Raw genomic sequence first — 23,462 nt, 5'->3', positions numbered from 1 at the left:
GAGCGGAGAAGGCGGGACCCGCGGGCGGACCGGGCGGCTCGGGCTGCGGCACCGCCCCTGCGTCTCCGCGCACACCCGGAAGCCGCGCGCGGCGGAGCCCGGCAGCCAGGTTAGTGTGGATGGTGGGTGGGCTCCCCCGGGGCAGCCGGGGCAGAAGGAGAGAGGGGAGATCTGGCTCCCGAGGGTGAGCACCGCGCGGTAGTGACACGCCTTTGCTGGCCAGCGTGGCGGCGGCCTTTTGGGCTGCTTCGGTGGGAGGTGCTAGGGGCTCCGACCTCCACCTTCGCTGGTTTCTTGTCTCAAGTAAGGGTTTCTGGTGGGTTGTCAGGACCCTGAGGGTGAGCGGATGTGGCTGCAGGACTAGCCCGGGACGGCTCTGAGAGCCCCCTTCCTGTCTGAGCCCTGGCATGTGCGAATCCCAGTTTGAAGGCCGGGTAGTGGGCAGACTGGGAACCTCCCTCTACCAGGTCGCGCACTGCGCCGCCAAGCAGGGGGCGTGTCCTGATGGCCTGAGAATCTCAAACTTTCAGTCCTTGTGTTGGGAGCCCTGCCTTTCCAGGTAGCCAGAAGTGGGGCTGCCTGGGGACTGTTACATGTTAATGAGACACCGGGCTCCTGGGTAGGGGCGTTTATGCTTAAGTTGGTATTGGTGTCCCAGGACCCAATACCTGGAGGCCTAGACGCCTCCGGGTGGGTGGTGGGGGGCTTTCCGTGGAAGGACGTCTGAGAAGGATTCTTTCTCTTTTTGGTTTTCTGAAGCAGGGTTTCTCTGTGTCGCCTTGGCTATCCTGGAACTCACCCTGTAGACCAGGCTGGCTGGCCTCGAACTCACAGAGATCCGCCTGCCTCTGCCTCCTGATTCCTGGGATTAAAGGGATTCTTAAGGGGACAGTGAGAGACCAGCCCCCTTCACCTCGTCCATACTGTTAGCTCACTTCTCCAATTCCAGTGGACTCCAGCCTGGCCACTTCCCCTATCGGCCCACCACACCACTCTCCTGTCTCCAGATCTCCAGTACTTGTGCCTGACAAGCCTGATGGGTAGTGCACCCCCATACGATTTCAAATCTCTTTCCACCCTTTGGGGTGAAATCACATCCATCAGATACACTTCCAAATCAGAAGGAAAGTGAACAAGGAGATGTTTCAAGAGCCACCACGCCACTTCTTAAGGGGTCCTCACTTGTTTTACCGAAGAGTTCCCCCCCCCCCGATTTGTTGTTTTACTTTTATTTTTTTCCTCAATTTATTTATTCACTTTACATCCTGATTGCAGTCCCCTCTTCTCCTCCCAGACCCCCACCCCATCCCTTGAATCCTTTTTCTCCATTTGTCGTTTTACTTTTTAAGACGTTTATGGGCTTGGGTGGAGCTCGGTGGCTGAGGACTTGAGTAGCATACATATGACCCGGTCCCAAGTGTGGAAGAGACTGGGCCCTTGCTTTGTAGTACAGGCTGGCTTCAGCCTTTTGATCTTGAGTGCTGAGATTACAGGTAGGATGCCACCATATCAAGCTCTTTTTTTCTGTTTTTCTCTTTGGTCCTGGGTCTTGCACATGCTAAGCAAACACTCTACCACTGAATTATATCACCAGACCCACTCTATTTCTTTGTTTTTCTTTTTGTCTTAAAAAAAAGATTTTATTTTATGTATGAGTGCTCTATCTGTATGTGCATCTGCATGCCAGAAGAGGGCAGTAGGGGGTGCAGATGGTTGTGAGCCACCATGTGGTTGCTGGGAATTGAACTCAGGACCTCTGGAAGAATAGCCAGTGCTCTTTACTGATGAGCCATTTCACCAGCCTGTTCTTTTTGTCTTTTTGAGCCAGGATCTCAACTATGGAGACCAGGCTGCCCTCAAACTCACAGAGATCTGACTGCCTCTGCTTCCTGAATGCTGGGATTAAAGGCATGTACCACAGGGCTGGAGAGATGGCTCAATGGTTCTGACTGTTCTTCCAAAGGTTCAGTTCCCAGCACCCACATGGCGGTTCACAACTGTTTGTAACTCCAAGATCTGACACCCTCACACAGACATACATGCAGGCAAAACACCAATGCACATAAATAGAAATAACTTAAAAAAGACATGTTCTACTATTTTTTTTTTACTTCTTAAAAAAAATTAAAGAAACATGTCTATTATATATGAAGAATTTTTTTGTTTGTTTTTTTCAAGACACGGTTTCTCTGTGTAGCCTTGGTTGTCCTGGATTCACTTTGTAGACCAGGCTGAGTTCGAACTCACAGAGATCCGCCTGCCTCTGCCTCCCGGAGTGCTGGGATTATAGGTGTGCACCACTGCACCTGGCTGATATATATAAAGATATTGCTAAGTACAAAGAAAATTAAAATCACCCCAACCTGCCCAGAAATAATAATTTTAGACTGTTTTAGTAAATATATGTGTATATGTATATTTTCTGATGGGAGAGGGGTTTCAAAACTGTGTTCCCCCTCAGCTCGGCAGTGGTAGTGCACACCTTTTAATCTCAGCACTCTGGAGGGAGAGGCAGGTGGGTATCTGAGTTTGAGGACAGTGTGATCTACAGAGCTAGTTCTACGATAGCCAGGGCTACACAGAGAAACCCTGTCCCTCCAAAAAAAACAAAAAAAACAAAACAAAAATACAATGAAACAAACAGAAAAACCTAACCAACCAAAACCCAAAACCAAACCCAACTAACCGAAACCCAAAACCAAACCCAACCAGCCAAACAACAGCAAAACAACCGTGTTCCCTATGCTTAGATCGGATCGGGCCATTGACAAGTCATCACTTCTCTTGGCAAGGTCTATGTGATGTCCTGTGCAGGTGATTTTGGAGGTTTCGAAGCAGGATTTTGACAGGAGTTGGATGGAAGAGATCCTAGCACTGAGGGGCTCTGTTCTTACCTAATGACAGCTTCCATAGCTGAGCAGTCAAGGATGGTTGCAGAGATAGCTGGGTTCATGGGGAAAGAGTGTATGTCCTGAGATGGAATGCACAACAGTTAAGAGCACTGGCAGCTCTTCCAGAGGAACCAGGTTAGATTCCCAGCACTTGCACAGGGCTCACAACCATCTGTCACTCCAGTCCCAGGAAATCTAATGCCTCCATGAGCACCAGACATGCAGGTGATGCTCAGACATACATGTAGGCAAAATAAGAGTGTCCTGCCAGGCATGACATAGCTCACGCTTGTAATCCCAGCACTTGAGAGACAGAGGCAGGCAGATCTCTGAGTCTGAGGCCAACCGAGTCTACATAGGGAGTTTTGGGCCAGGCAGGGATACATAGAAAGACACTGTTTAAAAAAAAAAAAAAAAAAAAAAAAAGGTGTTTTCATCTTCTAAGCAGCAGCCAAAGAAAACTATTCTTTCCCTCTAATCCAACACCAAGGATAGGGAAACGGGTGCCTCTTCCTTAGTGGTCCACCCAGTGATGCAGAGTTGAGTTTCATTGGTCCCGTCTGAGCCCTATATCAAATCCTAACTGGTTCCTGAAGAATGGTAGCTGGGATATGTAGATTGACCAGGCTTGCTTTTCATATCCAAACTTGGATCTAGGCAGTGGCAATTAAGTGGAGCCTGGTACAGTGAAGCATTGGTGAGGATGGTGGATTCTAAGTGGGGATGGTGGATGGTAGGTCACGGTGGAGCATAAGTTGGCATAGTGGATGGTAGGTGGGGTGGTGGAGCATTAGTGGGGATCGTGGTGGTACTTTTGACCTACAAAGGCTTTGGGAACTTAAGGGTAAACTGAAGGCCAAGCTAAGACTAGTCTGGTCAGTTTTGAATCATGAGCACCCTCCAGAAGGAAGATGCCTTTTGTCAGCTTTGGTAAGAGAAACATCCTGGCCTGGGGCCCGCTTCAGGGCCCACCTCTGTTCTGCTGTAACTGTGACCTTATACCTTTTGTCAAAGGCAGTGGAGGGGCAGTCCTGGGTTCCAGTCTGGGTTGGGCTGGGCAGGACTGTGTGCAGAGCCAGAGGTTGGGAACTCTGTGGAAGGACAGCTGGGCCACGAGACTGGATAGTTGTTTCCAAGTCTGGAGGTGATCTGTTTACATCTCTAGGGAGCGAGATGGCCGCTGGGCAAAATGGGCAGGAGGAGTGGGTGGGCAGTGCATACCTGTTTTTGGAGTCTTCGCTGGACAAGGTGGTCCTGTCCGAAGCCTATGCGGATCCCAAGAAGAAGGTGGCACTATACAAGGCTCTTCAGACTGCACTGTCAGGTGTGTGGCTGGACAGGTGCAGAAGTGGGCCTGGGACTTTGTGGGAGGGACTGGGATGGAGGCGCTACTTCTTTGCCTTTGCGGATTTAGGCCCAGTCACCTTTAGGAAAAAAAATTATTTGGGCGAGGGGCTGGAAAAGGGATGGGGAGAGAGGGAGACCCCCTCCCCGCTGTGTGTGGTCTGCAGCCTTTGCTTATTGCATGTGTGTCCTTGAGTGCAGACATTTGTACGCTTGTCTTTGTCTTATCTAGATCTACCTGTTTTCTCTTCTAATGCCACCCCGCTGTACATACGTCCCCACTTCTGGGGATGCATTAGTGGCCAGCTCACTCTTTGCTACTAATTGCACTTTTCTGTCGTCTTCTTTTCCTCTCTCGCTGCAGCATTCCTTGCCGGAAATCCTTCCCCAGTGCCTACTCTTTCTGTTCCCCTTTTCCATCTCTGGCCAGAGACCACAAGAGGCTGTAGCTGTTCGGGGGTTGGGAGAGTAGTGACTCTGGGTTTAGCGCCCTCCTCTGGCTGCTTGGAGAAAAGCCCTCTCTGGGGACAGCGGGTGGCCTGACTGCTCACCTCCGCAGAGAGTGAGAGTGCGGACAGCCCTGACATGCTGGAGATACTCAAGATCCACTGCAGCGACCCGCAGCTCGTTGTGCAACTGCGATTCTGCGGGCGCCTGCTGTGCGGCCGCTTCCTCAAAGCCTACCGCGAGGGGGCGCTGCGCACCGCGCTACAGAGGTCCATCGCCTCCGCGCTCGCCCAGGAAGCGCTGCGGCTGCAGCTGGAGTTACGCGCTGGCGCGGAGCAGCTGGACACTTGGCTGACCGATGAAGAACGATGTTTGAATTACATCTTAGCTCAGAAGGTGCTGCCGTCCGGAGTCAGGATGGGATGGGCGGGGATTTGTGGCCAAAAGCCACACTTACTGTGCACCCCTTCGCGCAGCCCGACAGGCTCCGGGATGAGGAACTCGCGGAGCTGGAGGATGAACTCTGCAAACTGACGTGTGACGGCAGTGGCCAGGGTGGAGCCCCACAGGTAGCTCCAGCCGCTTCGAAGTCCCTGGTTGCCTCTCTTATCGAGGAGAAGTCACTGCCGGAGGCCCGCCAGACTTTTCTGTTTCATGGGCAACTCGTAGGTGAGGCTCACTAGCAGAAGAGGGGTCACCAGGAGGTTGATCTAGGCCAGAGCAGGGCATTCCCAGGCAGGCGGGGGAGGTGCGGGCTCCAGTGCTCACAGATCTCTCCTCGCTTCCTCCTCAGTGAACCGGCCACTGAATCTGCAAGACCAGCAGACGTTCGCGCGCTCGGTGGGCCTCAAGTGGCGCAGGGTGGGGCGCTCGCTGCAGCGCAGCTGTCGAGCGCTGAGGGATCCTGCCCTCGACTCGCTGGCCTACGAGTACGAGCGCGACGGGCTGTACGAGCAGGCCTTCCAGCTGCTGCGCCGCTTCAAGCAAGCAGAGGGCCGCCGGGCCACGCTGCAGCGCCTGGTGGAGGCGCTGGAGGAGAACGAGCTCACCAGTCTAGCAGAGGAGCTGGTGGGCCAGGTGGAGCCCGATGGTGGCCCGGCCTAGGTCTAGTACTGTGGGAAGGGTGGTCAACCAGCAGTTCAGGCAGTGTTTGGAAGCCACTGGTGGCTGTTGGGTTGCTGCTGCTGACTACTTTCCATCCACTGGACTCAGAGAACACACACGCTCCCCACTTTGCTGAGATGCTGGAGTGGGACTGACTGCCCTCCTCAGGAGCCAGGCAAGCACCCATGGGGCCTCAGGGGTTTATCACTGGCCCAGATTCTTTGATGGAGTGTCGAGGTCTTTACCCTCCCATCCAAAAAGAGGCCTTCCTGCAAAAACTCACTGAGTACCTTCTGCAGATGTCTAGATGCCATTCAAGGCGGTACAAATACGCTGTTAAGAGCAGGAAGCACGGTTGCCCTGCCCTTGGCTCATACTCAGCGTGGGACCGAAGCACTTTGCGATGATAATAAAAATGTAATCCTTTTATAGACTTGTGGAAATGCCGAGGTCTTGCCCACCTGAAGGGGTTAATCACCTTCAACGGACTAGTGAACCAGGTGGGATGGGGGTGGAGAGAGGGGCAGGGTTCTGGGTACAGCAGGCTCAGCGGGGCCTGGAGGAAGGGATGATAGGCCAAGTTTAGAGGGGCTAGATGAGAGGAGGGGTTACCCCTGTCCTGTTAGTGAAGGATAGCACGGGTGGGGGCGGTTATAGTTTGGTGATCATCTTTTAAAACATCTATTACTGTGAGCCTGAAGAAGAAAAATAAAAATTTCAGCCAGGCAGTGGTGGCTCACTGCCTTTGATCCCAGCACTCAGGGACCAGAGGCAGGCAAACAGATCTCTGTGAGTTCCAGGACAGCCCAAGCTATACACAGAGAAACCCTGTCTCGAAAAACAAAAAACAAACAAACAAAAAAAGAAATCAAGACTTAAATCAAGATTTAAAAAATTTTTGGTTTCTACTGAGGTCTTTGCCCCTGTTTCCACTGAGATGGCTTCAATTTGGAAGCCAGAATGACCTACATGTTGAGACCCCCTACCCAACAAAACAATCTGGACTTTTTTTTCCATCAGGATTTTCAACCTAACTTACAGTCACTAAATTCAAACCTCAATGATTATTGAAGCTGGGAGGCTGGGCTAGAGAATTTAATTTTGCATTACATACAGCCAGAAACTCTAGTTTGATGGAGTTTTGTGGTGGTAGGCATGAAATGCCGACCCTGGGACAGTCTCACCACAGGGCTACATTCTGCCTCTTGGGTTTTTTCTTTTGAGACAGTCTCATTATTTAGCTCAGGCTGGCCTTGAACTCATCATTCTCCAGGTGCTTCCAGCTCCAGAGTGATGTGATTACAGATGTGCCGCACCAAATGTGCTAGGTTTTTAATATCATTGGGGACCTGTGGGTCTGAGGCCAGCCTGAGCCAGTGAGCTCCTGAGGTTCTGGCCTCAGGCACTTGCGTGCACATGTACATATCCCCACACGCGCAAATACATCATTTACAATCTTCAGGGGTTGTAGAGGTGGCTTGGTGTTTCTTCCGGAAGATCAACAAAGTTTGGTTCCCAGGAACCACATGGCAGTTCACAACCATCTGTAACTCCACTTGCAGGGGATCCAGTGCCCTCTCCTGACACGAGGGGTGTGCATGGCACATAGGCACACAAGCAAGCAAATCATACATACACATAAACACACTTTAATAAAAATGTGATTTAGGCCTTCAGTTTCCCACGGGAATACAGCAACTATTAAGAACCAACTGTTTCTTTTTTGAGACAGGGTCTCACTATGTATCCTTGGCTGTCCTGGAACTTCACTATGCAGATCAGGCTGGCCTTGAACTCAGACATCCATCGGCCCAAGCCAAGCCCATGGGCTCTGTACCTTAAGTTATGTCTTCCTCCTGCTCTTCTGAGACTTCACTTCTTTATCCTCTGCTGCCTTCCCCACTATACCAAAACTAGAAATGAAAAAAAAAAAAAAAAAAGATATGCATACACAGGTGTTGGAGAGAAACGACTCACAGCCTCCTTCCTGATCCTGCACACTGCCCTTGCACATGTGTATACATGTATGTATAGCTATCCTGAAGTCCTTCCTTCAGTGGCTGCTCAGAGACTCCATGGTTTCCATTTTTCCCCTGCCCCTTTTTCTGAGACAATGTCTCATGCAGCACAGGTTAGCCTCATTTCCTATGAAACCAAGGATGACCTTGAACTTCTGATGCTCCCGGAGTGCTTGGGATCACAGGCAGGCACCACTATGCCATTTATAGAATGCTGGGGCTTAAACTCGGGGTAAGGTCCGCACTCTACCAGCTGAGACACCTTTGAAGGCATTTGGGAAGGAAGACTGGAAGGCTGGATAGGGGGGAGAGAGAAGCCAAAGCAGTGAGTGCAGAGACAGAAAACAGGGATGACTACCAACCGCTGACTGGGAGGAGGACGGGAACAGGCCTGTGACCGTGGGTGAGGATGGGCTAAGTGATGACCGGGAGTCTGTATCTGTCAGTGGGATGAAGGCCTCCCTCGGGGAGGCCCTGATTGCTCTGTTTACAGGGAATGATTATCCTGCAGGACTTTCTGATGAATCCCGAGCTCAGCTGTGTCTATAGTTCCGGACTGAGGAAAACAATCGGGGCCAAAGATTCAAGAATGGAGCTGGGAATACTAGTGTGGACCTGTAATCTCAACACTTTGGAGGCTGAAGCAGGCAGGTCACGGGCTCAAGGCTATTTGGGGGTACAAAGCATGGTCTGCCCTCAAACAACCCCGTAAGAGAGGGTAGTGTGGCCTGAATGACAAAGCAGCTCAGAGAGGTAGGAAAACACGGGGGTAGCCCGCCGTGCCTAATGGCTACTTCTAGAAGTGACCTCCACCTCCAAGAGCACCAATCCCTGACAGCCTAGTCGACTGCAGAGGCAACAGCACGGTCATCTTTACCCTGAAGGATGCCATGTTGGGGAGCAGGAAACTCAAAACTGCATCTGGGCATGCAAAGACAGGAAGGAAGTGCTTGCCTGGGAAGTTCATGGAAGCGTAAGTCCATTTCCTGTGTCCAGTGGATGAAGAGAGCAAGGAGACAATGGGAATTCCCAAATTCTTGGGGGCAATGCTCCCTGCCCTCGGCACCTGGGGAAAGTCACTAACTCACTAAGCAACAGTCCTCCTTGGGTGTAGCTGCTGGCAGGGCTGCAGGGCCAGAACCTGCTGTCTTGCTTGTTTGGGTCTGTGTGCTCGAGTTTACCGGTGGCAAGCCTGGCAGAGCTAGGAGTAAAGGAAGAGGCAGCCTTATATCACGAGGGCAGCTTAACGGCTCCTGCTTGGTGGACCAGGGTTGTTGAAGAGAGGTTTTCTGAAAGACAGCCCAGGTTGACGGACAGCAGAGCTGAAAGTTAAGGCCTAGGAATTTGGGACCCTTACAGCCTTCTGTAGAGGTGGGGATGGGGGTACTAGAGACAAGCCTTAGAAATATGGAATTCGAGCGAGCGACTGAGACAGCAGAAAGGTCAGGCTTTCCCAGTAAGAGGGATCAGTCCGTATTCAGAGATGGCGTTCCCTGCACTGGGCGGAGCAGAGCTCCAGATGTCGGGGCGTACACAGCTGGAGGATCACGTGGCACTGCCTCAGCCCCCTTCCTGCCAACGCTGCATTTGGCTCAAGCGCGGGTCATGGCTGCCCTTGGGACCCTGAGCTGACAGTTGGAGGGCCCTACATTCCGGAGCTGAGACCCCACCCCCTAGTCCCGCGGTCAAGCGTGAGTGCTGGGGTCCTAAGAGCCAAGTCAGTGGCGGGGAGGGGGAAGGCAGAAGGGACCCCGCCTTGGTGCACCGGGTGGGGGGCGAGGCCTGCGTCTCCCTGCCCAGCCTTGGGGATCCCTCTTGGGCTGGGGCTGGAAGCTGCACCTCTTATCCCTTAGGCTGCCGCGGTATCAGGGCCCCGGGCGGAGGTCGACTAAGTGGATGAAGAAAGGATAGAGGACCTCGGGCAGGGCGGGGCTGGACATGAGGAGGAGGCCGCGCCTTTGCCGGGACGCGTGGCTCACGCTGCTGCTCAGCGCCGCCCTCGGCCTCCTGCTCTACGCGCAGCGCGACGGGGCAGCCCCCACGACCAGGGCACCGCCAGCTCGAGGACAGCACCCGCGGCCCACACCCGGTCACCGCGCACGCGAGCTCCCCAACACTGCCCGCGCGCCCCCGCCGGCCTACGAGGGGGACACCCCAGTGCCGCCCACGCCAACCGGCCCCTTTGACTTCGCCAGGTATCTGCGCGCTAAAGACCAACGGCGCTTCCCGCTGCTCATTAACCAGCCGCGCAAATGCCGCAGCAATGGCGCACCTGGCGGCTCGCCTGATCTGCTCATCGCGGTCAAGTCTGTGGTGGCCGACTTCGAGCGGCGGGAGGCCGTACGCCAGACTTGGGGCGCCGAGGGCCGCGTGCAGGGGGCACTCGTGCGCCGAGTTTTCTTGCTGGGCGTGCCCAGGGGCGCCGGCGGGGCGGGCGCGCGGACGCACTGGCGCTCCCTGCTGGAGGCTGAGAGCCGGACTTACGCAGACATCCTGCTCTGGGCTTTCGAGGACACTTTTTTCAATCTCACGCTCAAGGAGATTCACTTTCTAGCTTGGGCCTCAGCGTTCTGCCCAGACGTACGCTTTGTTTTTAAGGGCGATGTAGATGTGTTCGTGCACGTGAAGAACCTGCTGCAGTTCCTGGAGCCGCGGGACCCGGCCCAGGACCTTCTCGCAGGTGACGTGATTGTGCAAGCAAGGCCAATCCGGGCCAGAGCCAGCAAGTACTTCATCCCCGAGGCTGTGTATGGACTGCCAGAGTACCCGGCCTACGCTGGGGGGGGTGGCTTTGTTCTTTCGGGAGCCACGCTCCGTCGCCTAGCAGAGGCCTGCTCGGAGGTTGAGCTCTTTCCCATAGATGACGTTTTTCTGGGTATGTGCATGCAGCGCTTACGGCTCACACCTGAGCCTCATCCAGCATTTCGTACCTTCGGCATCTCCCAGCCTTCAGCTGCACCAAATCTTCACACCTTTGACCCCTGTTTTTACCGAGAACTGGTGGTAGTGCATGGGCTGTCTGCGGCGGACATCTGGCTCATGTGGCGCTTGCTGCATGGGCCTCAAGGCCCAGTGTGTGCACACCCACAGCCTGTAGCAACAGGTCCCTTCCAATGGAACTCTTAGCTATCTGTCAAGCCTTTCTCACTCAGCTCCAGGACGGAACATTAAAGAGCCAGAAGGGGTTTCCCTCGTGGGTTAACAGAGTATGCATACTAGTAGGGAATTGGCTTTCCATAAATCTTAGGAAGCAAACACGTTACTTTCCCCATGGCCAGGCCTCATGGACCTGGCCAGCACTTTCCTATAAGATACTAGCTTCCTTCCTTTTCCACACTGGATTCCCAGAGGCCAGATCTGTCTTCTTTGAGGTTTGCTGGGTTGGAGCTGACTAACCCTTCAGGTCCAGGTTTGCCTGCAACATGACGGGACCATGATGTGTCTTGGTTTGCTCATCATATACTCGCACACAACTATGCCACTGTACTGCTGAAGGGTGCCCCATCACCTTCTCAGAAGAGTCCCATGATCCCTCCCCTATAAAAGTTCCCATATTCCTCAACCACAGCTTCAAGTTAAGCAACAATTCACATTTTAGTACAAACACCCCAGCAGCAGCACATGGCAAGCTGTTACTGAGGGCATAGGTGCTTTATTGGAAAGGGGACAAGGAAGTTTCCTCTGTTCAAGAGGATGGGAACAGTCCTGGCTACCCTGACAGCGAGATGTGCAGGGTCTCTGGCCAGACCAAGGTCCAAATGGGAAGACACCTGTCCATCAGTCATGGGAGTGCCACACAGGCCTGGCTGTAGGCCCAGGAACCATACAGACAGCTGGGGCAGGTCCCCGCACATTCATCATGAACTATACAAGATGAGGCTGTACATGAGTTAATTACAAAAGTCATTATTTACAAAAATCTGTACACACATTTGAAAAACTCACAAAATTGTCATCTATGTATCACAAGTTGCTAGACCAAAATATTAAAAATGAGATAAAATTATACATTTCTCTTCTCAATTCTTTTCAAAAGGATTACTATTTTAAAGCACATATATGCTACTTTCCATTAGCAAGACCCATGTAAGAAACCAAGCAGCCCAGTGTTCCTTGAGCCCCTAGGCCTTTAAGCCAAGTGGCCAGGTCAGGCCAGGCCAGTGCCCAGAACTAGGGCAGGGAGCTGGCCCACAGTGCATAACAGAATGCTTTAATGTAACGAAAGGAGGAAGGTGTCTTTGGCTAACACTTTGGCATTAAATAAAAGGCAAACAAGATGGAGACATGCAGCCCTGTCAGCCAGGTTGGACCAAGAGACACAGGTGACCTTAAAGGCTGGCTCCCAGAGCAGCAGTGGGAACCAGGCTTAGGTAAATACCTGGAAGAAAACTGTATTTCAACCACTTGGGTGTGCCACCTGGGCAGGGAGCACTTACACAAAAGAAACAGAAAAGGGCATGTGGGCCACACCAGCCACAGCCAGCTCAAGTAACTAAAGTGGATGTAGTGCAAATATTGCAACCAAGTACTATGGACATGCTACTACCTCTGCTCACCTTAAGGGCCACATGGCAACGTCCGGCCAAAAGCAGGACCCTGTTCTCATCCAAGTTACGTTCCCTTAGCTAGAGAAAGAGCCCCATCTTCCCTGTGTAGGCAGGTCAGGGCTTGACATGTCCTTCATTACATGTTAGTCAAGAGGGCCTGGTATCAAGGCTCAAAGTTTGTGCTTCTCTTTGCAGACTGTGTTCTCTGCTGGCAAAAGCAGACTTAGGACAGAGCTGTATCTGGGTCGTCTGCCCCAAGGTGGAGGACTCAGACCGAATCCTACTTCTGAACCCTTCGGAGTCCCAGAGCCCTTCAACACTGCCCTTCAACCCTTCGGAGTCCCAGAAAACACAACACCGGCACAGAGACCCACTGAGCTGGATGTGATGCACAGTTCCATGGACAGAGGGGAATGGGTAGTGATGTCCTAGGGCAGCTCTGCTGTTCTCAGGTGGGTACCAGGCCTAGGGGGGCCATACAGGGTCACTGAGGCAATATGGTTGTTCTGCATGACCTGGTGTAAGAAGAGAACAGCAGGTCAGGAGGGAAGAATATAGGCTGATCATGTCCCCAGGACTGCGTGGGTATACATGGCACACGTCACACAGGCCTGGGCTCTGCCTGTTCCTCATAGGAACCTACCGTAAAGGCCTGTAGAAATATGGCATTCAGATTCAACATATGGGCTCCCCAGTCTTCTCTCAAATCAGTGAGGTCTCTCTAGGGCCACTCATCGACATGGCACACCCAAGTTTGGCCATACTTGCCTTGAGGTTCCCCTCCCTGCTATACTGCTTATTGATACAAATTAAGAAATCACCAAAAGGCTCATCCTGTTTATATAGACTTCTTCAGGTTCTGTGACTCAAGATTTCCCCAACTTTTTTTTCTTTTTCACATTATTATTAATTTTTTTATGTGGCTTGGGGCATGCATTTGCCACAGTATACATGCAGAGGTCAGAGAACAACTTTCAGGACATTGTTCTCTCTTACCATGTGGGAACCAGGGATTGAACTCAGGTCCTCAGGCCCGGAAGTGATCACCTTTATCTGTTGAGCTACCTCACTGGCTCTCAATCATTATGTCTCAACCTTTAGACAGCGGAGATGAGGAAGGATGCATCTGTCCAGCATGGCTGTTAACCTGTCTACAATTCCTCAATCACTTGCAGGGCTTTGCTACAATTGCAAAGCCCTTAGCAGCTTATCTGGCCTCTAAGACTTACCTCAAAGATCATCCGCTGAAGACCAAAGCAGAATGTAGAGCCAAAGGGATTGGTATTGTTTGGGGATGAGGACCTGAGGCCAAAGAATCCAGAATTAGAGAAACAAAGGCCAAGCAGCAGAAGGTGCAGTTCCTTCTAGGATGTGGGCTATTGGCTATTGGTCTCACATGACAGTGTCTGTCTCCTACACACGCCTTCAAGGTCAAATGGTAAGAAGTGGTTTCCTTAAACTCTATATTCAAAGATCAAAGACAGTTACTTGGCTGGCTAGTTTTTCCCAACAGGAACTAGAGTCACTTGGGAAGAGGACACCCTCCCTGGTTGAGGCATTGCCTCATCAGATTGGCATGAAGGCATCTCTATGGGCATTCTTAATGACTGATGTGGGAGGACCTAGCCTCTCCTGGGAAGGGGGTGCTGAGTTGTGTAAGAAAGCAAGCTTTCTTTAGCTGGACATGGTGGTGCAGCCTTTAATCACAGCATCCAGGAGGCAGGAGCCTCCTGAGAGGCTTGAACTCTGAGACTTCAAGGCCACCCAGGGATATGTAAGAGAGATCTCTCTACCCACCCACCCCACTTACTCACACCCCCAAAGAAAGAAAACTGAGCAGAGAAAGCAAGCCATGAGTGGCTTTCCTCCATGGTTCCTACCCTGACTCCCCCCAATGATAGATTTTACCCAGACTGCAAGCCAAATAAACCAATTTCTCCCCATAGCAGAGACCAAACTAGGGCAGTTACTACAGAACTGAATGAGGAGTAAGAAATCAGGAGGTCCCAATTGAGAGGGCACCTCAGCTAGCACAGCAGATATGAGGTTACAGACTTGATGGGAAGGGAAAGCTGAAGACAGTGAGTCAAACAATGACATGTTTTGAATAAGGGCTGAGAAGATCGAGACCTGGGGCAGGAGATCCACCAGGGGCAACCTTTAAAGTAAAAATGAAGACGGCTGATTTAATCCTTACATGACTGAGCAGAGAGTCTGTATGTTTCAGCAACACCAATTGGAGTTGGAATTTAGCCGAAGGCTGGCACAAGCTAAGTAAATATACCACACTGAACTGCATCTCTAGCCCAGAGCTAGTAGTAGCCCCTGCTAGACTTTCCTGAGCAGACTCAGCAATCTCCCACTTACCTGTGCAAGACAACAGGCTTTTCCACAGGATGGCCCAGAAGCTCCTGGATGTTGTCCCACTGCAAAATAGGGACAGCAGGGGTGAACAAGGACCAATACACACCTGTGACTAATAGATTTCCCAGAGGACGTGGCCCTAGACCCCATGCTCCCCTCATTCTCAGACTCCTAGGTAGGAAAAGAAGAGCTCACCTTGCTGTAGGTCGTGCATATTTCAGTCTGACCACTTTCATTTTCTGGAAAGAGAAGATGGCAAAGACTGGGTTGGGCTGGCTTTGGTTACCTATAGGCCCGGCCATAGGTATCCATAGAATCCAGACCTAGCCACCCTTTTTGCTGTAGCTAGACACAGGGAGCAAAGGCAGGTTGTTTGGAAGAATGTGCAAGGGGAGGCCAGTCTTGGTCTGAGTTATATTAGTTGGCAGTGGGCACAAAGGATAATAAATCTGCAGACAGTGGAAACTCCTCTGTCCACTAGCCAACAGTCCAGTCCTAGTCCCAGGAAAAGGCCTTTATGGCCTCCAGAACAAAGGACCACCATAGTGTCTTTGGGGTGGCCTTCTAAAAATACAAAAGAGCACTCTTCCTGCCTGGGCCTTTCCAGTCTCTTTTTGTGTCTCCAGGAGGTGAGGCTCTGGGGGGAAGACAGTAAAGATTTTTCCAGACCGAACACTTTCTCTTCTGGCTTTCCCCCTTCTTAACACAGGCAAGTAACTGCACCTCCCCTTTAACGTGAGGGCACCTCCCCACTTACCTTTCTTTATGGCTAGTGGGATCTTGAACTCACAGCGGTGGTAACTAGAACGACAGATAAAAGTAAAAGCTGTTTCTTGGAAGGCACAACAGCTCTTGTACCTTTATTCTGCATCCCAGAAAAGCCAGAACCCTACATACCTGTCCAAAGCCCTGGCTTGGGGTCTTGGACAACATTCACTGGGGAGGCCCAACTCAGGCACTGAAGCCAAACAGAAAAGGACATGGCTCTCAGGTCTAAAAAGACTACTAACTTAGGTAAACTACAAAGGTTTCTAGCAGGGCATAGTGCTCATACTTGTAATCCAAGCACTGGCAGGCCAAGTGATGGGGACTGTTTTGATTGAGGCCAGCTTGCGCTACATAGTGGACCAGGCTCGCTACAGCTATAAAGACCCTGCCTTGAAAAGATAACAGTTTCTGACTGTTATCTGTAAACTGAGTACACACAGACAAAAAGCACTGAATACCGGGGCAGGAACACAGTGGGCACTTAGCATACATTTATTTCCCACAAAACAGAGTTTGTGTCACTCAATGTTGAAGTGCTTACATAGCCCACTCAAGGTCCTGGGTTCAATTGCCAGCACAAGTGAGGGGAAGAAATCTGGTAGAGAGAGATCAAGCTCAGCTCATCCTCCATACCTAAGATGTACTCACATGTTAAAGTTATAGTGCCCAGGGTAATTGGTATGCAGGACAAACTTCTTCACTCTGTGTGTATTTGCATCAAAGAGGATGTCCTGACAAAAACAAAACAAAACCCCAAGATGTTCAAGTGGAAAAGTTACCAACACAGGTCAGGGGCCTTCCCAAGAGAATTCCAACTTGAAGGCTTAGCAGCTTCCTCCTCCTACATATTCACAGCAGCCTTAACTAGGCATCTTTGGTGGAGGGGGCCTGGCAGGCACAGGGATTACAGCTCTACTGCTTGGCAACTTAAACAGCCAAGGGAAATCTTCGTCCTCCCCAACCATGGAACCTAGATTTTTTTTTTTTTTTTTTTAACTAAAAGCATGTTTTGGTTCAAGTCATCAGAAAGATTCAGGGTACTTCACTCTTGAAAGGCCCAGACACCAGCTATGTAAACACTATATAACCAATCAGACCCCTGGCTTCTATATAACCTGATAACTAATGGAACTGCCATTGGACCTAACCTCTTACCAGGACTTAATTTGATGTTGCCCATTGGCTATTTCCTCCTGTAACTACCAACTTCCCTAGCTCTTCCTAGCTGCTAAGGTCAGTGACCTCAGATTTACTTCTTACTCTACTCCTTTACAAAAAGCCAACAAAACCCAACCAAAGTTATTGTTCTTGCCATCTTCCTCCTATGATCATTGGTGCTTGAACTCTGAGGTTCAACTACATCAGCCCCATTCCTTCCCACCGCTATCCTACCCTAAGAAGTCTGTCCCCAAAGCTCCCCAAGGATTTCTGACTCATGCTTGGCCTTTCCCATTTTCTCCTTCTCTATGATCTCCTTTTCTGCCTCTGGACTTCAGACAAAGGAAAGCTCAGAGCTAATTATGAAGAGCCATGGTCTAGCTGGGTAACTAGTAATAGCAACATGCCCAAAACAGACATGAGATGAGCCTGAGGCCAGCCCTGGCCACATAACAAGACCCTGTTTCAAACAAGTTAAAACAACAGCAACAATGGTGACCCATGACAGTCAAAATAGAAATACACTGTTATTGCCTACCTGGGCCTTTCCAGTCTTTTCTTTTTGTGACTCCAGAAGAGTGCCTTATGTATTATAGGATAATTCTCCCAACAGTTTAATGTGGTGATTCCACAGTTCCCATATGTGAAATATGCTTTCCCCAGAAAAGGCAAGACAAATCAGAAAACCGAATGTTTCTCAGTATTTGTGGTCACACAAATGTTTACACTGTGATGCCAGAACCTATGAAAAATACCTGGTGCCAGCATGAGGAGCCAAAGTTCCTTGATTCCCCAGAAGGTTATGGCTGCTTTACACAGGCTTCTATTGTCCTGCCTACGCCAATAGAAGTGAGACCCTTTAAGTTATCATACTTACCACTCCAAGAGTGAAATAGTTAAAAAAGTAGTCATTGCACTTGGATGGAACTTGTTTATGAGGGGAAGGAGAATGAATTTTCATCTGTAGGGGGAAAGTAACAATTACAATCCCTTTTACATTGTTTCCACTTAACGCACATCTACACACTGTGTTCTTTAAATAACATTAGCTATTGGATGAGTAAGACTGCTGGGAACCAGATCTGTTAATATGGACAGATCTCCAAGTGTGCAGGATAGACATGGGACTGAATGATTAGACTATGATGGGCCAAAACTTTTCCTTCAAGTAGAACAGAGTCTATGGGAAAATAGAGCTCACTTGTATACATTAAAATACTGGTGAATCGACAGACTGCCTATTCATACTGTAAGCATCTCTCCCCTACCTTGTCTTCGGATTTATAGAAGACCTTGTGTGGAGAGCCAAGCATGCTAAGGACATCTTGGCAAGAATCACCAAAATACACGGCACGCTCAAACACTCGCATTTTGGCATCTGCTAATACTCCGGGCCCACAACCTACAGACAAGGGAAAGATGGTTCTGGTCAGGACTGAAGACACTGTAACCCAAGGTCATGGCGCTCTTAAGAAGCTAACAGATACCTCCTCCTGACTTATCAGGTCCAGCCAAAAAGGGAAAGATTGTATTCAAGTGTAAATACCAGGTCAACAGGGCTTAATTTAAACAAGACTGCCATTATCTACTTGGAAATAGTAGACAGGAATTCTGAAGAATTAACTTATTTGCCAAATCCTTAAGTATTTGTCTTCTTTATCTTTAACATGTATTTCTTGCAGGGTGTGGTGGTGCATGCCTTTAATCCCAGCACTAAGGAGGGCTTCTCTGTGTAGCCCTGCCAGTTCTGGAATTCACTTTGTAGACCAGGCTGGTCTTGAATTCAGGAATCCACCTATCTCTGCCACCTATCTCTTCTGCAATTAAAGGCATGTGCCACAATGTCCAGCCTTTCTGTTTGTTTGTTGTTTTGAAACAAGATCTCATATAACCCAAGGTGGCTTCAAACTTGAAGGATGACCTTGAAAGAAAGTCTAATCCTCCTGCTTTTACTATCACAGTGAAGATGATACAGGCAGTGTAATAACACATTCAAGTTACCCAAGCATTTCTTTATTACCACGGGCTGAAACACTGTGCTAGCTGTAAATTCTGGTAAGTAAAACTGTCTTTCTCAGAAAGGTCCACTGTTAAGTTCACATAGCTTGGGAAAAAGATCAGTAGCAGTTGTGGGTCAAAAGCCTCAACATTGTGTTCCTTGTGTTTCCTTAGCACTGAGATTAAAGGACATGCACTACTACGCCTGGCAGCTTGCACTGTAGATCAGGCTGGCCTCAAATTTGGAGATCTGCCTGCCTCTGATTAAAGGCATGTGCCACCAACTCATGAAAAAATATGAAAAAAAAAATCACTTGATTCCCTAATGACTCAACTTTTTTCAGACCTCACAGCAAAGTTAATAATAACCCTTGAGATTATTTAAGACTATGTACTTAATCTGCTGTCCCTACTCAGTCTGGCTAGTTTAACCTGCATTTAAGAAAACAATTTATCAACCTTACTATGTCTTGGATTTCCCATGCAATAAGCTTTTGCAACTTAGCTAATATATAGCTTTAATCTTAAATTAAGTACCTTTCCATGCTCCTGCCCCTGCCCCTGATACAGAGTAATATGTTTGTGGATGTTGTGTTAATCATTTCCTGAAAGCAGCCAACAGGTTAGAAACAACCTTATAAACCAGGTGAGGTGGCTCACGCCTTTAATCCCAGCGGAGGCAGGGGGATCTCTGAGTTTGAGGCCAGCCTGACCTACAAAGTGAGTCCAGGACAGCCAAGGCTACACAGAAAAACCCTGTCTGGAAAAACAAAACAGAACAAAGAAACAACCTTATAAGAGATATGCATTGACCACAAATGTTGCAAATGTGGATGTAGCTTGGTAACATTTATTTTAGGTTGTGTTTGCTGTTCTATGTTTTGCTGTCAGCATTATCTCTCCCCTTCTAGAACTCTGTTAAAATATCCCTCATCCCTATCCCATTTGATGCTTTCTGTGCTGGTCAATAAATGCAGAGCAAAGCCCTTTGTGAGGGGACAGACACAGATTCAGACATAACAGTCAAGACTACAAACAGGCTGGTAACCATAGACTACAGAAGACAGACACAAGGAAAGTCAAATCTGGGCTCACTCTTGGTAAAATTAATCTGAGAAGTCTGTTTTCACTTAATTTGATATGGACACATTTCATGTTCCAAGGTTATCTTTAATGAGTTAATGGGACACAGAAGACAATCTAGGCTGAACGAGGCTACTCGTAACAGGCTCCTCATGTTACTGTGATCAAGTCACAAATGATCACTACTGTTCTAGAACCTGCTATTTCAGGAGTGATCCTCCTAAGAAGAGAGTCAGCACAGCCCCTGATTTTGTTGCCTGACAGCTCAAGTGCAATACTCCTTTAAGTATTTGTTCTGCTGTGTAGCTATATCAAAACACATTTTAGAGCCAGCACTCAACTCAGTTATCAGTTGCTCACTCTGCAAACCTGATAACCAGCTGATGCCTGGAACCCACATAAAGGTGAAAGGAGATATCAACTCCAAAGCTGTCTTTTGAGTTTCTTCCTTTATGGACACACACACAACCCTACCTGTAGGAATAATTCTTTTGTCCTTGTATCTTCAAATGCTGATTTCAGTTCTGGCAGAGATCTGGCCAGACTTTGGTATTGTCATTATTATGAAGCATCTCCTGTCTTAAGTTTTTTGTAAACTTGTTCTCCATCACTTTCTGATTGATAAAATAAAGAGCTGAACAGCCAATAGCTGGGCTGGAGAGTTAAGGCAGGACTTCCAATCCCAGTGGGGACCAGAGAGAGGAGTCACCATCTGAACATGGACTGGATAAAGAGGTGCAAGGGTGAGACCAAAAGGGCAGGTAATGGGTCACATGGCTGGGAAGTAGGCCACGCCAGTATTATTGGGTTGGAATAGCTGAGTATCTGCTCAGCTATAGTGTCTGAAGCTCTTAATATAATAGGTCTCTGTGTCATTATTCAGAGGAAGGGCAGGCATAGAAAAACCATATTACATACCCCCCCACAAATAACACCATTCATCTTCAACAACACATTTAGAAAGTTCTAACATAGAGGTTGTAGACTAATCGCTAATTGTTCAGAGTTAATTCAATTAAGTACTATTTTTTCTTTCTTTCTTTCTTTCTTTTTAGGGGTCTTAAAATGTAGCCCAAGCTAGTTTCAAAGTCATGGTGATCCTTATGCCCCAATCTTTGAAGTGCTGGGATTACAGACTTGAGCCACCATACCCAGGGACTGATACAAAGAACACATGGTCTCTGTAGTCCAGACATACATCCAGAAACACTCTGGAAATCACCACAAAGGTACATGTCTTTGCAGTGGATTTAGTGCAAGCCTTGTGGTGCTGTTGTTTATTCAGATTTTCTAAAGACAGACAAGTAGTGGTATTCTCCCATAATCCAATTACTCAGGAGGCTGAAACAGGAGGATGACTTCAAGTTCCTGGCCAGTCTGGGCTGTAACAGCATTGCCTGGAGCTTTGTATTTGATTGTTAATTATTTTGCCCCCTGAGGTCTGCTTGCTGTCATTTGTGAACAGACACTCATGTATCCCAAAATGACATTTGGAATCCTTGCCTCCAAAATATCTGATTGGCTAAATAAATGCCTACACACCTGGGAAGGGTAGAAGTTAGGGAGGCGTGGCCAAGGTTTACATGCTGGGAGGAATAGAGGAATCACAAGAAGGAGGAGAAGACAGGTATGGGAAGAGAAAGAAGTCTGGGAATGGTGTGGAGAGCAGCTGCCCATATGGAAAGCTCGTACAAGTATTTGGGATTATGGATGGGAAGTAGCCCAGATAGAAATGATTAAAGCAGATGGCAAGGGATGGAGATGGGTCATAACAAGGTAGCTTAGGGGGAAATATCTGCCCAGCCCAAGTGAAATAAGGTTTATTAAAAATATAACAGGTGGAGCTGAAGAGATGGCTCAGTGGTTAAGAGCAGTGACTGCTCTTCCAGAGGAACCAGGTTCAATTCCCAGCACTCACATGACAGCTCACACCTGTCTGCAACTCCAAGCACTGATACCCTCACACAGACTTGCATGCAGCAGGCTAAACACCAATGCACATAAAATAAAATCCTTAAAAACAAAAACAAACAAACAAACAAACAAACAAAACAGAAAAACAAAACCAGGTGTCTTTTATTGCTATTGGCATTCATTTAAGGTATTGGGTAAGACAACACTGCCAATATACAGGCTTTTAATAATAAACATTACTAGCTATTTTTTTCTCTATAATACTGGACTACATTATAAGACTCTGTCTCTGAAAACTAAACAAAACTCCCAAAACACACTGAAATAAAGCTGTGGAGCTGAGAGAGCACTGTTTAAGTTTGAACTCTCAGCACCCATGTTAAAAAACAAAACAAAACAAAACAAAACAAAAACCCCATCCAAACAAAAAAAACACCAGGTAGTGGTGGTGTTCGCCTTTTATCCCAGCACTTGGGAGGCAGAGGCAGGTGGCTCTCTGAGTTTCAGGCCAGCCTGCTCTTCAGAACAAGTTCCAGGACAACCAGAGCTACACAGAGAAACCCTGTCTTGAAAAAGATCAAAAGCAATGGACAATGGACACTCATGCCTGTAAGTCCAACATTTGAGGTCTTATCCCAAGAGCTTGCTGGCCACCAGCTTGGCTGATTCTGATTCGGTGGGAGATTCTGCTTTGAAGCAATAAGGTGGAGAAGAGATGCCATGTTCTGCTCTAGCCTCTGCATCCATACGTTTGGGTACACACAACATGTTCAAATGCATGCATCACACAGAAAAGTAAAACTATGTTTTGTCCCTTGATAAAATAAAAGCTGCATTAAATTTTTATTTAATGAAATAAATAACCACATCTCTATTGTTTTCTATTAACTTTCTAGTAATGGATTAAGTACTTATATTCTCCTAAAACTTGTGTGTTGATTCTGAACTTGTTTTCTTATTTTGGGTTTTTGAGACAGGGTTTCTCTGTGTAGCCCTGGCTGTCCTAGAACTCAGTGATCTGGCATCATGTACTGGGACTAGAGGTGTGAGCCACCACTGCCTGGCCAGATCTGAACCTGTTAAGGTGATGTAGTTTTAGGAAGCTCTGCTTTTAGGAGGTAGAGATCTCACAGTTGGGATTAGTGTTCATACAAGACAACCCCTGAAAGCTAGCGAGTTATTTCAAACACAGGAATGTAACAATAAACACATCTGTAGGGAGCCCTCACCAGACACTTGACATGACAGAAGTCTCTACATGGATGATACAACAGAGAACTTATATGAAGCTCAAAGCTAGGGAGGGAACCTACCTGCAGCGAGCAAGCGAAGTCGCAACCCTGAGGGTCCAGTTCCATCTCGAAGAACATCTACACTTTCAGCATATACATTCCCTAGGAAACAGCTCAAGGGCATCACAGGAGCCCTGGAGGAGACAAAGAATGAACAAGGCATGGCTCTCCCTCCCAGAGAGGCTATGGGCCTAGCACAGAACTCATGCTTCTCACACTCACTTTGTATCCTGGAGGCTGTTTCCACTGTAGATGTACATTCGTTTTACAGTTGCTCCATGGGGTATCTGAAGAGAAGCTAGACCATGGGCAAAATTGGGCTGCAAACAAGGCAAGAATATTAGTAAGAACATTATGCAGATCACATTTCAGTGTCTAGTCCTCCCTGGCACTCACAGTTTTTAAGAACTGATCTAGTCAAAGTACACAATCAAACTTGATTGGGTCAACTAACTTAGATAAGCATGCATCTATCTTTGGGCTTATCGTGTGTGTGTGTGTGTGTGTGTGTGTGTGTGTGTGTGTGTGTGTGTG

The 23,462-nt window shown here is 48.7% G+C and overlaps 3 protein-coding genes across 3 annotated transcripts in view; 2 read left to right on the top strand and 1 right to left on the bottom strand.

Moving 5' to 3' along the window:
• Positions 1 to 44: 44 nt before the first annotated feature.
• Tradd (TNFRSF1A associated via death domain) lies at positions 45 to 6,215 on the top strand. The gene is made up of 5 exons (XM_055620898.1): positions 45 to 109; positions 4,057 to 4,215; positions 4,795 to 5,078; positions 5,159 to 5,351; positions 5,476 to 6,215. The coding sequence occupies exons 2-5, from the start codon at positions 4,065 to 4,067 to the stop codon at positions 5,784 to 5,786; spliced, it is 939 nt and encodes a 312-aa protein (XP_055476873.1). The 5' UTR covers positions 45 to 109; positions 4,057 to 4,064; the 3' UTR covers positions 5,787 to 6,215.
• A 2,840-nt stretch (positions 6,216 to 9,055) lies between these two features.
• B3gnt9 (UDP-GlcNAc:betaGal beta-1,3-N-acetylglucosaminyltransferase 9) lies at positions 9,056 to 11,401 on the top strand. Its single transcript, XM_055621205.1, has 2 exons — positions 9,056 to 9,495; positions 9,658 to 11,401. The coding sequence occupies exon 2, from the start codon at positions 9,743 to 9,745 to the stop codon at positions 10,928 to 10,930; it is 1,188 nt and encodes a 395-aa protein (XP_055477180.1). The 5' UTR covers positions 9,056 to 9,495; positions 9,658 to 9,742; the 3' UTR covers positions 10,931 to 11,401.
• Phaf1 (phagosome assembly factor 1) overlaps positions 11,397 to 23,462 on the bottom strand; it is a 28,078-nt gene continuing 16,012 nt past the window's right edge. Inside the window, exons 7-16 of the mRNA XM_055621204.1 lie at positions 23,151 to 23,248; positions 22,950 to 23,062; positions 17,910 to 18,043; positions 17,519 to 17,602; positions 16,132 to 16,214; positions 15,473 to 15,516; positions 14,911 to 14,954; positions 14,719 to 14,777; positions 13,581 to 13,653; positions 11,397 to 12,866 (exon numbers count right to left, since the gene is read on the bottom strand). Coding sequence (XP_055477179.1) covers positions 12,780 to 12,866; positions 13,581 to 13,653; positions 14,719 to 14,777; positions 14,911 to 14,954; positions 15,473 to 15,516; positions 16,132 to 16,214; positions 17,519 to 17,602; positions 17,910 to 18,043; positions 22,950 to 23,062; positions 23,151 to 23,248 — 819 coding nt within the window. The 3' untranslated portion in view covers positions 11,397 to 12,779. The remainder of the gene's footprint in view (positions 12,867 to 13,580; positions 13,654 to 14,718; positions 14,778 to 14,910; positions 14,955 to 15,472; positions 15,517 to 16,131; positions 16,215 to 17,518; positions 17,603 to 17,909; positions 18,044 to 22,949; positions 23,063 to 23,150; positions 23,249 to 23,462) is intronic.

Source organism: Psammomys obesus, unplaced genomic scaffold (genome assembly GCF_907164565.1).
Source record: "Psammomys obesus unplaced genomic scaffold, mPsaObe1.curated_primary_1811, whole genome shotgun sequence".
NCBI lineage: Eukaryota > Metazoa > Chordata > Mammalia > Rodentia > Muridae > Psammomys > Psammomys obesus.
This window is presented reverse-complemented; position numbering and strand designations above follow the sequence as displayed.